The 16,301-nt window shown below is 38.2% G+C and overlaps 1 protein-coding gene across 1 annotated transcript in view; it reads left to right on the top strand.

Annotated features, from left to right (window-relative positions):
- The window catches only part of ASAP1 (ArfGAP with SH3 domain, ankyrin repeat and PH domain 1), a 141,135-nt gene that overhangs the window by 66,172 nt on the left and 58,662 nt on the right, over positions 1-16,301 (top strand). Inside the window, 1 exon segment of the mRNA XM_030445593.1 lies at positions 7,910-7,982. Coding sequence (XP_030301453.1) covers positions 7,910-7,982 — 73 coding nt within the window.

The following is a 16,301-nucleotide window of genomic DNA, read 5'->3' as shown; positions in this document are numbered from 1 at the left end:
TTCTGTGGTTTTAGAAGGAGAAGAAAGAAAAGTGTTAACACAGGAGGAAAATAATTCATAGTATTATCTCTGTTGCAGCAGAGCTCTCCTGTTAGTGAAATTTACAGTTAGGTGTGGTGGGGCTTCTGTGCTTTTTTCCAAACAAAGTTTCTAAGAATCATATTTCTTTCTAATAAATTTATGTCTGCTAAGAAGTCAATTTAGTACATCTGTGTTTATGCTGTTTGCATGACATCTTCACTTCCTTTTAAAATATCGTACTGCAACTATTTGCTGTTTTCTGATATTTTTTTTTTTTTACTATTCTAGAAAAGAAATAATCTTGTTCTATTTTGGACTGTTTCGAATTGTATTATTTTATGGATTTTGCATATAAAATGTTGAGAATAGATTTTGTTAAATGAAAATGGTATTTTATGATGCACTGGGTATTTTCAAATTACAAGTATCTTAATTAAAAATTTCATTTATACACTCTTTATAGGAAACTATATTTTTATACTAGAAAAAAAGATTTTGTAGGCTAGTACTTGTTAGCCAACAAATACTATTTAAAAAAGTAATGTGTTTCCACTGGACTTCAGAAAAAGTGCAAAGAGGGGTTTGTGAGAGCACAGGTACAGAATGCCCCTCTATTTCTTAGACTGTTAAGGTAATTTAACTCAGCAGTCTGCAAATGTGGACAAAAAGATCAAATGGAGGAAAAAAAGACTGACAAAATTCCATGACTTGCTGAAAAGTAGAGTGCAACAGCACTACTGACTTTTAAACACAGAAGCATTTATAATGTAGGAAGGTTCTACTGGTTTTGTTCTGTGCAACCACTCTATTGCTGTGCAGCTTTAATGATGGCAGAAGTTGTATGCACAGCTTGGGAAGTTTGTACAGTAGTATCTTCAGGAGCAGGGAGGGCTGGCAATGGGCTTGCTGGCTGCTGAGTTTTAACCATATTTTATCCATTAATGATGCAAGCATGTTTATCTGCTGCAGGAGTAAGAAATAGTGCTGCAGTGACATGGAAACTGGTGACTGTTTTTGCTGGTTTAGGCTTCTGATTAGTAGTAGTAAAGCTAATTTTATAATGATATGATATAATGTATAATGAAATCAGTTTGGGTATAGTGAAAGATAGCTCTTCCACCAATCTTGACTAATTCCAGGAATGTTATTTCCAGGGGAAAGGTAAGACCATTGGCACTAAATAGTTGTGGATGCCCCTTGTGACCAGAGAATTTATGGATGCCCCAAGTGTTCAGCACTAGGCTGGGAGGTGTCCCTGTCCATGGCAGGAGGGTTGGACTCTAACTGAAACCATTCTGTGATACTTATCACCAAGATCAGTTTTTACTCAGCAGAAGTTCCTTTAGAGCCTGGGCCTGTGGGGAAAATTTCTGTCTGCTACTGGATGTTTTTGAGTATTGTCACTAGCTGTAGGGCTTTCCAGTGTCTCCTGCAAAACAGAAGCTAGAAAATGGATCTGATCAGTCTCACCATTGTATCTGGAAACAAATCTGTTTTATTTTTCAGTTACCTCTAAATGTACCTTATACACAAAAATAGCTAAACTGAGAAACAGAAATTAAAGTAAGGAGCTGCCCAAAATATTGTTAAATATTCCCAAATCTGTCAGAGCATGCCCAAGATAAGTATCTGCTCCATGCTTATTAGGATGCTAACTTGATTTTATCTAGAAGCAATCATACAGAGATAGCAATTAGTATCTTCTTTCATGCCCTTGCAGAAAAGGTTTCTGGTAGGAGCATGGTTGCAAAGAGAGATTCAGAGATCAATTTTCAAAAGAAATTGCAGTTATCAATATTGGACTTTTTAGAGACAGATTTTACAAGCAATATCTACTGGGCTTCAATGCAAGTAATACTTGCACAGTAGTTTAGTAACTATTTTTTTTGCAGCTCTTCGAGATTCTACATATGGGCTTATATATTTACTCTCACTTTCACAGTACTGAAGGGCTGATGATTTTTCTCACATGCTGGTTTTCAGAGAGGTTGTTGGGTTACATCAGTCTATGTGACAGCAGAAGGCTGTAAGTTCAGCTGATGAATCTCTGTTAAGCTTTGGCATTATCTTAAAGTATTATTTTCTGGAAAAATGTATTTGCTGAATATGCTGATGCTCTTTTCATTAGTTCATAGTGAAACATTTGCAGTTTTACAATTTTAATGGAAATCACAATTTTTTAAAATTACTATCTTTTACTTGCTCTTACTTGGGGAGTGGCACATAAATGATGGTGTGCTGAATGATGGTGGCAGTTGTTACAGGGATAGATGCTTGTTGATGTTTTGGGTTGTTTTCTGTCCTCTGGATCCTTTGGGTTTGTAAGTAATTCAGGACAAGTTTGAACTGTGCCTGTCTATATAGCTGTCTTTTACATAAAGAGATTAAGTGTCTCTAAAAGACTCTTAACTGTTCCCCTGTCTTTGTCATGAAGATGTGCTGAGGCCAGCTGGAAACAGGCTTCATACTCATGACTGGCAGAGCCAGTACAAACTGAGTGGAGAGGGAGGACAGGAAGGATGGCTTGAATCACTTCATGTACAGAATTGTGAGTTTGACTGTCTGATCATTTCTCAGTGGGTAAGCTACAGGATTCCAACACCTGACTCTTCTGGTTGTGTTTAAGGGGTGAATTATGAGGGTTTTCCTGTTGCAGTTTCATTAGCATGTAATAACTAGTCTGCATTTATTATCCAACTGATAAAGTTTAAATTTTATTGTGAAAAAAACTAATGCTGGTGCTGAACAGCCATAACTGTGTAAGGTGCTGTTGCTGTACTTTGTCACATGAGGATTGTAACTGGGACTTGAGCAAACAGCAAGCATATTTTCTACTACTGATAATAGAGTATGTCAGTCACTTCTGTGCCAGGGTTGGGTTATTGTGTTAATTGTTCACTGAAAGACTTCATTTTAGTCTCTTGAAGTCCATAGATCATCTGTGTGCTTTCTGTGAAATAATTAATCTTGTGTTGTGGCAACACATGCATATGACTACCAGGCATTCATTATACCCACTTGTGTGTATAACCTCAAATATTTTATACATGTTTTCTAATATATGAAAAAAATTCTTTCTAAATACATAGGGGAGGGTTGTCAGGAGTATATAGGTTGTGCATGCTCTAATAGCCTTAAAGCTTCTGTCGTGGGTTTGTCTTGTGCATGATATTGTAATTGTTTAAGCTTCTGCTTTGGAGTGTTATTGTTGTGGATTGGTTTTGTAGTGGTAGGGTAAGGATTTTTTGAGAGCAAAGCTCCAAAAATGGAGTGAAATTCTAAACCTCCTCTGATATGAAATGAGCAGGTTTTTTTCAGTTGGAAAATGTATCTCCTCTGGATAATAATCTCCGTGAAGGCATTAATAATATATGTAAATATGATTGTCAGATTCTTGAGCCTCTCTTGCCTTTCATTATTGTAAAACAGTACCTGAAGGGACCCTGCAGGAAGGCTGGAGAGGGACTTTTCATAAGAGCATCCAGTGACAGGACAAGAAGAAATGGCTTTAAACTTGAAGGAGAATAGGTTTAGGCTGGATCTTAGGAAGAAGTTCTTCAGTACGAGGGTGGTGAGACTCTGGAACAGATTCCTTAGAGAAGTTGTGGATGCCCCCTCCCTGGAGGTGTTCAGGACCATGTTGGATGAGACTTTGAGCAAACTTGTCTAGTTGAGAAGCATCCCTGCCCACAGCAGGGAGGTTGGAGTAGATGATCTCTAAGGTCCAAGGTATATATACACAGGTCTAAGGTATATATACAAATAAATACGTATCTATACGGAATAAAGAGATACAAGGCTCTAAAGAAACAATCGTTGATCTATCTAAATGTGAGATTGGCAGGTTTAGTACATCAAAGATAGATTCCAGAATGTAGCACTTTACACACTGCACAGTAGTACAATTTCTGGGTTAAAATTCAGTAGCTGTTAAAACAGAGCATGGCCTAAAAATAGAAATGCCCCTTATTGAGATGAAATAAGATTCCAGAGTATCAACAAGAGACGAAAGCAGCTCCTATCTGTGTGAACAGCAGTACAGAGCTCTAATCAAGCAGAAAGGGCTGTGGTGGGTTAAAGGATGTCCACATACACCTTTTCTGACCTGATACTGACTCTTGTGCTGTGCCATGGTGATTAACATGCATGTGTAGCTACCCAGTGATCTAACCCACTGAAATCATGCTGTGGGAAGACTCAACTCTCCCTCCACCCCAGAATAAACTTGATTTTGTTTTCTTAGGTGGACAAGTTTCCAATTTTTATATTAATATGTCTACCTGCTAGTAAATGTACATCTTGAAGAGGGAGAGTGCTGCAAGAAGTGCAAATTTCTATCAGTGTGCAGTGCACTGATAGGAGATGAGCTAAAGCCAAGGGCTCCAAAGGAATGCCTGGTTTTTGTGGAGCTGAGGTGACCACAGCAGCTCCCAACGTAGACTTTGTGTAGCCAATGTGAGTGCTCTGTCTTGAGGAAGAGGAGACCCTGTTTTCTTCAGCAGGACAGATTTGAACCAGGTTTGTGTTTAGAAATTGCAGACTAGGCTTAAAGTAGCTAAATTTTAGCAGAAGGGTCAGATTAAATCTGGTGTGACTGGGGGATTCCAGACTGTTTAGTTAGAAGAGCTGATCTTGCATGATCAGGAGGTTTTCTTCTTGAGCATAAGCTTCAATATAAAGGAATGCTGGAAGATGGAACCTTGACAGGATGTTTGTCAGAGATCATGCATAGCAGGGAAGAGGGAGCTTTCCTTGTTTAATTTTGTATAAGCAGATTTAATATGTTTTTTTCCCTTAATTTCTTCACTGATTTGTCTTAAGGTTTTTTGTTACCTTGGAATTCGCATTACTTTGAATAAAGACAGCAGTTGTCTCCAAGATTACTCTCCTCAAGAAGTAAACTTTGTTCAACCAAGGAGGTAGCAAATCTCTGTTGAAGGTACCTTTACTAAGTTCTGTCTTTGCAGAACAATTATGAGCATAAGAAAAAGTTCTCTTATGGAAGTTAAAAAAAGCCCCTGGGAGATGGTATCACAAAAATGAAGAAAGAAGCATTTTCCAGGAATGGATTGTGCTGAGGAAGGGTTTAGTATGTAGGGAGGTAGAAGTGAGAATATCTGAATACCTACAGATCATCACAGGAACTCCTTGGTTCTCTAGGGCATTTTAGTTTTCAGTGATATAAATGTATGTTATTTATACTGGAGGATCAGCTTTTGGGTTTTCTGAATAGGGGGGTGAGAATACTAGTGTTCTAATACTGTCAAATAAAATTGGCAGATACTGCAAAAGCATGCTTTCATCTAAGCATGATAATGCAAGGTTGTTCCTTTCTATCTGAACATACTTAAAAAATGACATTACTCTGGAATGATAATTGAATTGAGCATCAAGTACAGCATATTTCTTTGCAGCAGAATGTACTAAGATTTATTAGCAAGAGACATTCAAGAAGAATGCAATATATTTAGAAACAAACTACCTACTGTTAGACAAAACAAATAAACAAAACCAACCAAAAAAGTACCCCACTCAGACCCCCAGTCCTTACTAAGTTTTGTGCACCTAGAATCCTACAGGGGGGTCAGGTTCCCTCTGCGGTGTAGGCATTTTACACCACGCCATAGTAGAGAGTTGTAAATGTGCATGGATTTGTTATTTTGAGAATTTTGGACTATGAAGAGCCAGTTCCTGTAAAGATTCTATTTGCAATGATAAAAATAAAAAAATGACCTGGGATGTCATTCTGCCTTAAATCACTGGCTCCTTCAGGCAGTGGATGTCATCTTTTTTTTTTTTTCACTTTGCCCAGTGATTACTCTCTTAAAGTAATGAATGTTCCCCTCCCTCCTGCTCCCATACTAATGATTAATATCAAATCCAATTTGCAAGATTTTTCTAGTCCATTTGTCTTGGTCTCCTATATTGATAACTTCAGGAACAAGTTCTGTCTTGGAGTTTTTCTACATGTTTTCTTCTCCTGAGTGTTCAGTTTTCTTCAGTATTAGAATTTAATACAGAAGTTTGAACCTCATCAGCGTTAGCCGTTGTCTTTTTTTCCAGAGTGTTGGTTTGAAATTCTTACACTATTTTGCCTTCAAACTCTCCAAATGCAAATGAGTCGTTTTTTTCTAATCATTGAACATTGAGATAACGTCAGTAGAAATGTACAATAACTGTCTGGCATAGCATGCATGCAGAAGCAAAAGCTTTTAACAGTTTTTGCAAAGGAATCTAAGGAGAATCACCTGCTGTGCACTGTCTCTAAAAGGCACACAGTGAACTCAATATTTTATTGAATTTGATAGAATATTAACTCCTTCATGATGAAATCAAGTAAAATTCCCCTGTTGTACTTAGGAGCAAAAGAAATAATTTACTTACAGTTTGTATATTTGAATCCATTGTTCTGCTGCTACTTAAAAACTGGAGATAAATAGTATTGAAAGCATTCACCTAAATTCTGTGGTTCTAAACTTTCATGTTTTAGCTAACACAGAAGTGGTTGTGTGATTTGAGAATATGGTGGTTACCAGAGCAGAAACACCGAATTTTATTATGTTACAGCTGCATACTACATGAAACTCTGTAATATTTTGCTTGGTTGAAATCGGGCCACTCCAAAACAGAATTATTAATATCTATGCATTGATTTATCTTTATATGGGTTCCTACTGTAAGCTTGCATACAGCAAAACACTTGAACTTCCTTCGCAGAGATACCCTCACATATGGCCATCTCCAGTGCTGAACAGTCCAGCTGACCTGGAGCTCCTGCTGTGGTTGGTTGGGGTTTTTTTGAGCTTTTTAATGCCTAGTGTAATATACTTCAATCATCTCAGATTTAACAGCAAAAGTTCTGCTTATGGGTTAAGTTTTCACTCACAGTGTTGGTGGTGATGACCCTGTGGTGAGGAACCACCCTACTGCAGGGGTAGCTGCTGTTCTGTGTTGGTCTGTCGGTGTTCAGCCCCCAGCCTCACAGGAGCTCTGGGCTGTAAGCTGTATGGAGAGCGTGGCTACCCAAAGGTGTCAGATAACAGGCTCAGCTGGGTTGCTATCCTGGCAGTAATTCTGTTGTCTAATCTTCAGTGGTACAAACTTGAATATAATAGGACAAATGCTGCAACCTTTATTAAAACTGGAGATTACTGATCTAACTTATATGATGGGAAATTGCCTATGATTTCTTAGGAAATAATTAAAACTTTCTCTTTATGTTCTCCATGGATAGCAGAGAACAGTGTACAACATATTATAAAAGCAGAATATACAAAACTCACACTATAGTGAAATTCCTTGTATCACTGCACTTAGTACCAATATGTGGCTTTTAGGGTTCTTAATTCCAGAACTCTGGACTAATATTTACTTCGATTTTATTTTTTTGTGTCATAACAGTTACCTGTTAATTTGATTTCTTACAGATTGTGAGTGGTAGGGAGAAATGACATTGCAGAGTTTGTGACAAGATATCAGTGTGATAATGTGTGTCTGTAGGTGGGAAAGCATAAGTTAGAAAGCAGTGGATTGTATTAGGAACTACAGTCCAACTCTATAGCAGAATCATCTACTGCTTCCTGTTGTTTTTTTTTTTCAAAATATATTACAGTTTGAATAAATGCTTTGTCCCTTTCAAAACCAAGTTAGTGTTTTTCTATTAGCATAGCCACTGCTGCTCTGCTCTGCCTCTAGAGCATTTTCAGTTCAGTTAATTAATCCTGAAGGGATTGTATGACCTCAGACCTTCCTGCAGGCTGAATATGTTGTATCTGCATTTTTTTCCAGACTGTGAAAGTACTTCCTTTGTGAATTTGTTTATAAATATTACACTATATTCTCTTGATCATAGAAATAAATCTTTAAAGCTTATTTGTTGTTTTCACAGGCATTGGATCAAGACAGAACTGCACTACAGAAGGTGAAAAAATCTGTGAAAGCAATATATAGTTCGGGGCAAGGTAAGACATTGGTTTTGGGTTTACATGAGAACATAAGTATTTGATTTCAAGTTTGAGAAGTGTCTTGCAATTTATCCTGCTGAAGTGTATACCATAAGAGATGCATATCTTTAGAAGAGTTTGGATTTAAACATTTTATTTCTTTGCTTCTGATTACACATGAACTTAAAATATTCTTCAGTGCTTTTACCTTCATACTCCTCAAAGGCCAGTGGAACTTACATGGGTAAATTTTCCTGGTCTCGTGACATTTCAAGCAGTTACCTTTAACTAAAATAGTGACAACACAGTATCATAGGTTGAACTGATGGAGTGCACTTCTAGGTGAAGTATGAGAACTTGTTGAAAAGCTTAAAAAATAAATAAAACCAAATACCTACCAATAGATGGTTTTGTTTCTTCAACACTTGATCTCCCCTCATAACATATATATTAAAAATTATTCCCTTCTTAGTTCAAATAGTGAAGATTTAGTATTATTTTGCTTGTTTGAAGATACTGTTGATGTTTTCTAGAAACTGTAGTAGTAAATTTGAGAGGGTAGGTGGCTGGAATTTAAATTGATAATTAGTTTAATTTCAGTAAAATTATTATCAAACACATTTCAACATACAAATTAGGTTTCAAAAACGTTACAAAATATACCTACCTTATACCCCTGTTTCTTCTAAAAACTGTGCCAAAGGTAGGTAGGGTAGCAGAGCAGTAGCACCTTTTAGTAGCCATGTGATTGTGAATACTGGTTTTTGGAAAATCCCAGTTCCTATTCCCTAGCAATAATAATTAGTTTAGGAAATACTTTCCTTATGCAGAGCTGCTTCGGAGTGCCCTTGGTTTCTGGGTTGCTTTGTGTGTGCTGTCCCATTAACTTGTGTTAATGAAAACATGTGAGGTTTTTGATGTGTAGTAGATTCTTTACTTTTCTGCCAGTCAGTAATAGTGGTCTGCTGGCACCATGTTTTAATGATCTTTTCTGTAAGTTCACTTGATGATGAATGTTTTCCCTATATTGTGTGAAGCCTGGTACGAGGCAAGAGTAGTATTTGGTACATGAGTATTTAGTTTTATGCTTATAACAGTATTTATATTCTCCAAGCATCTTTTCCATTTGAAAATAGATACTTATGGAATTTCAGAGCTGATGAAAACGGTAGAACACATGAAAGTTTTTTTCCTGTTTTGAAGCACCTAGTGATACTGGAGATTTTAGTTAGCATTTTATTAGAGTCTTGTAATAAAAGCTATAGTTTGTGTATGCAATATGAGTAATGCCTGTAAATAGGCCATATTATATAATGAATTAGTCACATGGATTAAAAGCCATAGGGGGCTGGCTAATGGCTTTAACTGGCTGCCTCTGCACTTAAAAAGGAACAGAGATAGGTGGCCATTTGGTTTTCTTTTCTTTTTTTCAAAGGTACATATTAGTATGAATTCTTTTGGATTAAAAGAAGCACTACACATAACACTCTAGCTCCCCCTTCAGAATGCTGTTGTCATAGGCTGTGTTATAAATTGAGAAGGTATGCACAGGAAGTAATTCATGTTCTTAATATTGATAAACGTAAACCAGGCTTATAATGCAAGAGCAAGCATAAAAGCATTTGTTATACATAGGAAACTTTTGAAAGATAAATTTAAATATAAAGTGGCCTAAGTAAAACTCAGTCTCGTTTTGCTTGTCTTTACAAAAACTTGCTAAGCCAATTTTTTTCTTCTTATGCTTCAGTGATGAAAGTTGATTTCACTGATGTTTAACTTCATGTAAAACAACTAAAGCAACTGTAAAATGCAATGGCATGCATTAACTCAAGCAAGAGTTTGGTGACTGTTTTCATATTGCACAAGAAAGCCTCAGTTACAGTTTGAGAATTCAAAATTTGAATTTTGGTTTTCAAACTAAGTTGTTTGCTACAAGCTAAGACTGTATTTAAATTTCTATTTCAAAACCTGCATGTTTTTTAAAACTCCATCTGGACTGTTAAGAAGGGGTTATTCAGGGTAGGCAGAAATCCTTTCTCTTCATTTCAGTAATCCATCTGAAATTTTGTACTCTAGCGAACTTCATAGCTAGGATTTCTTGTGTGGCATTCGGATTTTTGTTTCATTTTGTTGTTTGTTTTTTTTTTATCTCAAGCAAAGTCTGAATAGTGACATTCACACAATGCAAATTCTCATACACAATTCTTCAGAAAGCCCTAGCCCTCTGGTGTGTTGGTTTGTTCCTCTTCATTGATGAATTATGAACCACAAGGGACATTATTCTGTTACGAAGAGAGCTTAAGTGTCACCAAAATATTTTTTGCTTGTTGTGCACATCCCTCACATATTTGTTAGATTTATGTTGAGATCTACTGCAGTAGAAACATGAAAACATACCAGCACAGAAATTTAGAAATGGGAAAATTTGGAAATGTGGAAATTGGGTTAAGGATCAGTTAATGCATCTGAATCTCCATGAATCCATGGGTGGTCCTGATGGGATGCTGAGGGAACTGGCAGATGTCATTGCTAGGCTGCTCTCCATCATCTTTGCTAAGTTGCTGGGAACAGGAGAGGTGCCTGAGGACTGGAGGAAAGCAAATATCACTCCAGTCTTCAAGAAAGGCAAGAAAGAGGACTCAGGTAACTACAGACAGCTCAGCCTCACCTCCATGCCTGGAGAGGTGATGGAACAACTCATTCTTGATGTTGTCTCCAGGCACATCAAGGACAAGAGGTTTATCAGGAGCAGTCAACATGGCTTTACTAAGGGGAAGTCATGTCTGACCAACCTGATAGCCTTCTGTGAGGGTGTAACTAGGTGGATGGATGATGGCAGAGCAGTGGACATAATCCATCTGGATTTCAGTATGGCATTTGACACCATCTCCCACAGCATCCTTGGAGCTAAACTGAAGTGTGGCCTGGATGATTGGGTAATGAGGTGGATCAGGAGCTGATTGAAAGATAGGAGCCAGAGAGTTGTAGTCAATGGGACAGAGCCTAATTAGAAGTCTGTTTCTAGTGGAATCCCTCAAGGGTCAGTACTGGGACCAGTACTATTCAATATATTTATTGATGACCTGGATGAGGGAATAGAGTGTACTATGAGCAAGTTTGCTCCACCCACAAAACTGGATGGAGTGGTTGACACCCCAGAAGGCTGTGCTGCCATTCTGAGGGACTTAGACAGACTGGAGAGTTGGGCAGGGAGAAATTTAATGGATTACAAGGGCAAGTCTAAAGTCTTTCATCTGGGAAAGAACAGCCCCAAGTGCAGTACAGGTTGGGGACTGAGGTGTTGAAGAGCAGCATAGGGGAAAGGGACCTGGGGGTGCTGGTGGAGGGAAGGATGACCATGAGCCAGCAATGTGCCCTTGTGGCCAGGAAGTCCAGTGGCATCCTGGAGTGCATTAGAAGGGGGTGGTTAGTAGGATAACAGAGGTTCTCCTCCCCCTCTACTCTGCCCTGATGAGGTTGCATCTGGAGTATTGTGTCCAGTTCTGGACACCTCAGTTCCAGAAGGACAGGGAGCTGCTTGAGAGAGTCCAGTGCCGAGCGACCAAGATGATGAAGGGAGTGGAACATCTCCCTGTGAGAAAAGGCTGAGGGAGCTGGGGCTCTGCAGCGTGGAGGAGAATGAGGGGTGACCTCTTCAATGTTTATAAATATGTAAGGGGTGAGTGCCAGGATGGAGTAAAGCTTTTCTCAGAGGTGACTAACAACAGGACAAGGGGCAATGGTTATAAACTGGAGCATATGTGGTTCCATACAAATATAAGGAATTTTTTTACCATGAGGGTGAAGGAGCACTGGAACAGGTGCCCAGGGAGGTTGTGGAGTCTCCTCCACATTCAAAACCCACTTGGACATGTTCCTGTGTGACCTGCTGTAGGTGACCCTGCTCTGGCAGGGGGCTGGACTCAATGATCTTTCGAGGTCCCTAATTTTCTATGATTCTATGATATCTTTTAGAAAGGTCCCATCGTTAGACATTAGGAAGATACTCTTCACTATGAGGGTGGTCAGACACTGGCAGAGGTTGCCCAGGAAGGATATGGATGCCCCATTCCTGGAAGTGTTCGTGGCCAGGTTGGATGGGGCTTGGAGTAACCTTGTTCCTGCCCATGTCAGGAGAGTTGGACCCCCACCCAAACCATTCTGTGATTCTGTGATGTTTATCACCAAGATCAGTTTCTATTCAGCAGAAGCTCCTTTAGAGCCTGTGCCTGTGGGGTAATTTGTATCTGTCACTTGATGCTTTCAGGTGTTGTTACTAATTTTTCGGTGAGCTTTTCAACATCTCCTACTCAACAGAAGCTAGAAAACCAATCTGATCTGTCACCATTGTATCTGTAAACAAATCTCATAGTTTGATTTTATCTCTAAATGTACCTTATACAAAAAATTACATACGTGATCTTTAAGGTCCTTTCAACCCAAACCATTCTATGATCCCTTTTTTTTCCCTATCAGAAAGAACTCCTTGGGGAATAGTTATGAAATCCAGTGAGACACAAATTCATGCTTCTTTCTCACCACTTTCTCCTTATCTGGCTTGCAGTTGATTTCTGTCACGATAGACAGCGATTGCATCTTTAACTGGGAACCCATGACAAGTGCTTGAACTTAATAGTGAATCTAGCAGCAATAGATTGCACAACTAACTTTGTTGTAGATTTTTCAGTATCTCTTTTTCAATAGTTCCCTGGTAAAACTTCCAAATACAATCAAAAGAGTTTACACAATAGAGAAATAAAATGTAAAATCCACACAAGATCAAAGGTAGTAAGTTGAATAAGCAGTGCACAGGGTCTCCCACAATGATCAACAGCAGATGCTTGAAAGCAGAAAAACATTGGTAATGGTGTTGTGATGTTTTGATAGAACTCCAGAACCTTTTTAATGAAGTTTGTGTTTTCCCCTTTCTTATGCTCCTTAATGCACAATTTCTTGTACTGGCCATTCAAAATGGGATGCCTTACCTAACTTTGGAGCTTCTCAGATGTTTTATTGTAGACTCTGTGCACAAGAAATGAGCAACTTCCTCTTGGTTTACATTAGGATGAGCTGAGCTGTAGCTTTGCTGAATGGATGAGGAAGGGTTGACGCCAAGCTCCAGTATGGATATATTTGTGTTAGAAGGCTCTGTTTGGACAGATAAATCTCACTTTTGTAGCCAGCTTTTTTTTTTTCTGTTGACTTGGATAATTTATAGTATTGTATGGAAGGAGGAACAGAGTTTATCACTATGAATCTTATTTCCTAACTTGCATGTTGCTAAATGATGTGAACTTCATCAGTGTTCCATACTGGACTTCACTGGTGACCTTCCTGTTGAGAAAATCAACTCTTAGTTTCTTCCTTTCCCCCAGCTCATCTTTTTGACCTATTTTCCCTCTGTGTGAGTCTCATCCCTGTTATCCCTTGCTTAGTTACTTTTTGTGTTTAGGTGCAGGCCTTTTCAGAAATCCAAATCAATAATTTCATGTGGATTTCCTCTCTTCACAGGCTTGTTGATCCCCTGATGGGGAGGAGGGTAGGGTTTTGTAACGTAAAAGTTCCTTTTATAAAACCTGTGTTTCTTTTTCAGCAATTTTTATCCAATTGTCTGTGTAGTTTCTACAAATTTGCTTAAGGAACTAAGCATTACTGCTGTGCTAGTACACACTTGAATTCTCATTTCTCTCTGGAGCTCTTATGAAAAATAGCCATTATATTTGCTTCTACTTCTTCCTGCAGCATTGAGGCTATTATAAATAAGAGGCTTTACTTTACAAGTATGTATTTTCCTATTTGATTTTCTTATGCTGGAATTTTATGAGTTGTCATTGCTCATTTCATTAGCTTTTATGAATTCTACTGTTAGCACTCAGCTTTGGTGTGAATCCTCTGCAGCAGAGTTAAAAGAAAATTCTTCTGTGAGAACTTCTTCACATCAGAATGAACACAAATACAAAAAAAAAGTCATTTATCTTTCTGGGCTGGCTTATCTCTTGGTGCTGTTATACCATAATGATCTAGAGAACCTTGCACTCCTGCTATGCAGTGCTCCTTGCTCTGGAAATATTTGAAAGAGGCTTTTATTACTTTTTTCTTCAGCTGTCTCAGTCCAGAAGTCATTATTGTTATCAACTCCAGATAAGAATATGGTGGTAAAATATTTTTTTTCACATTATTTTTTCATTGGATTGCAGCTTTCTGAAGGATGAAATGAGAAAGGATGCTTTCTTATTTCAACTGGCTTCTTTTGCAGTCCTTTTTAACCTTGACAACTTTTTGCTTTTTCAAAAGTATTTGTGTCTATCTTTTTTCATGTGTATGTTTTTTCATTCATAAATGTAGCATGGCTCTGACCTTCATTATTTTCCCTCTGGCTATCTGTGGGACAAAGCTGTTTTATAACTGCATCATCAAGTAGTTTCAAGTAAATCATGATTCTGAATCATTATTTTTTGAGATTGTTTTTTTTGTTTTGGACTTATCCATGTATACAGAAATAATTCCCAGTAATTTAGACAGTCTTAATTTCTTTAGGTGTAATTTATGTATAGTCGGTAACAGAAAGGAGGTTTTTTTCCTCATTTTTCTTCGGTAAACTATTTATAACTTGTTTTGTTGTTCTCCAATGTTTGCTGGGTAATAGATCTGAGCAAAATTGTTCTAGACAAGAAAATTTGAGGCTTTAATTCTAGTGAAATGTTTTTTCCAGTATATAAGGGCTGTTCATTAACCTCTCTTCTGTATTTTTTTCTTCAGTTGCCTTGCTTAATATGCACAAATAGATATGAAATGCACTATGTTCAGAAGTATATGCTAAAATTCTGGTAGCTTTTGAATAGGAAATAAACATAATACTTAATGTTGATATCAGTGAAAGAGTACAAATTTTTTTAATGCCTTGGGAATCTGCTTTGAATCTTTTTGTCCTTGGAAAGGTTTACCACAGGGTGGCCTTAGGCACAACTTTATGTGGGTGGAATTCAGCTCTGGGAGTCTAAGCCTGAACCTGCACAGCCCTGGGCTCAGGGCAAGAGTGTTCCCTGCTTCTGGTGAGCACTGCTGAGAGGCTGCTGGGAGCTTCTGTGGCTCCATTGCTTGGATGTGTCTTCAAGATGCATTTGTATTATTTACTCCTCTTAACACACAATCAATACACACATTTCAGTGAGCCAGAGTGAGGGTTGTCACAACATGGCTGTGCAACGAGCCCTAGCAAGCTTTTGTAAAAATCTATGGTAAAATCTGGGTGAAAATATTTCTCATAGTTAAAACAAAATGAAGTCTTCCACTTGGAAGGGACCTGAATGTAGTCCCACTGCCTCCAGTAGAGGGTGTGAATTGTGGAGAAGAAAAGATGAATCTTTCAGTTCAGGAAAACTCACTGCTGCATTCAGCCCAGTACATTACTTCTTAACATCTGCACTTCTGTGGTGAGGTCCTCAACATTTGCTCAGGTACCAGAGGTTGCTTTGCCAGATCACATCAGGGAGGCAGCTCTGAAGGCAGCTCCCTAGAGTCCATCATCAGGTGCACAGGATTCTGGCACCTCGTGGGGAGCTGCTGGAGGAGGAAGATGTCTGCCTGGTGAAGCTGTTCTATTTTCATCATAGCACTGAGCTTTATTTATGATACTGAGAAGACACCAGCCAGAAGACAAACCAGTATCCTGTCTAAGTATTGTTGCCAGTGTTCGTGTCTTGTCTCTCTCCAGTTACTGAAGTCCTTCCTACAGTATTTGTATCTAAGGAAGTAAACACGAAGTCCTGCATTTCATAGCTTACTTTCTACACAGGAAATTCTGTTAGGACACTGGGAAGTCATTTTTGGTTTTGCATGCAGCACCTACAGGGATATCAAAGCAGATTCTTTGCTCTAAGCCTGTTGGTTTCCATATGTTGAATTTTAGCATAAGCTACATCGCTGATAATCTTTTCATATGTGTGCTTTTTGGATCACATAGGGAGTTATGTTAACTCTTCATCAGAAAATATTTCTGCTTCATTTGCAACAATAAGTTGATACTTAATTGATAGTTATGTACTATAAGAGGTGCCTTATTCTTACACAGTACTTGAATTTTGTGTGTATGTTTGTGGCAGTTACAGGCATACTCCTTTTAAATCACAATCAAAGCCTCCTCTCCAGATTTAGGTGATTTTCAATCTGGGATTCTTGAGAATTTCCTCTACATTGTTCTGGAACAATTACCCACTTCCTGCTTCCTCTTATAACTGGGAATTTCTTTTGGCTTTCCACAGATAAAGGAAACAGTCATCTTCAGCTCTTTTAAATTCTCTCTACAAAATTATTTTTAAAAATGCTCTATTAAACAAC

Source organism: Calypte anna, chromosome 2, assembly GCF_003957555.1.
Source record: "Calypte anna isolate BGI_N300 chromosome 2, bCalAnn1_v1.p, whole genome shotgun sequence".
NCBI classification, from domain to species: domain Eukaryota; kingdom Metazoa; phylum Chordata; class Aves; order Apodiformes; family Trochilidae; genus Calypte; species Calypte anna.
This window is presented reverse-complemented; position numbering and strand designations above follow the sequence as displayed.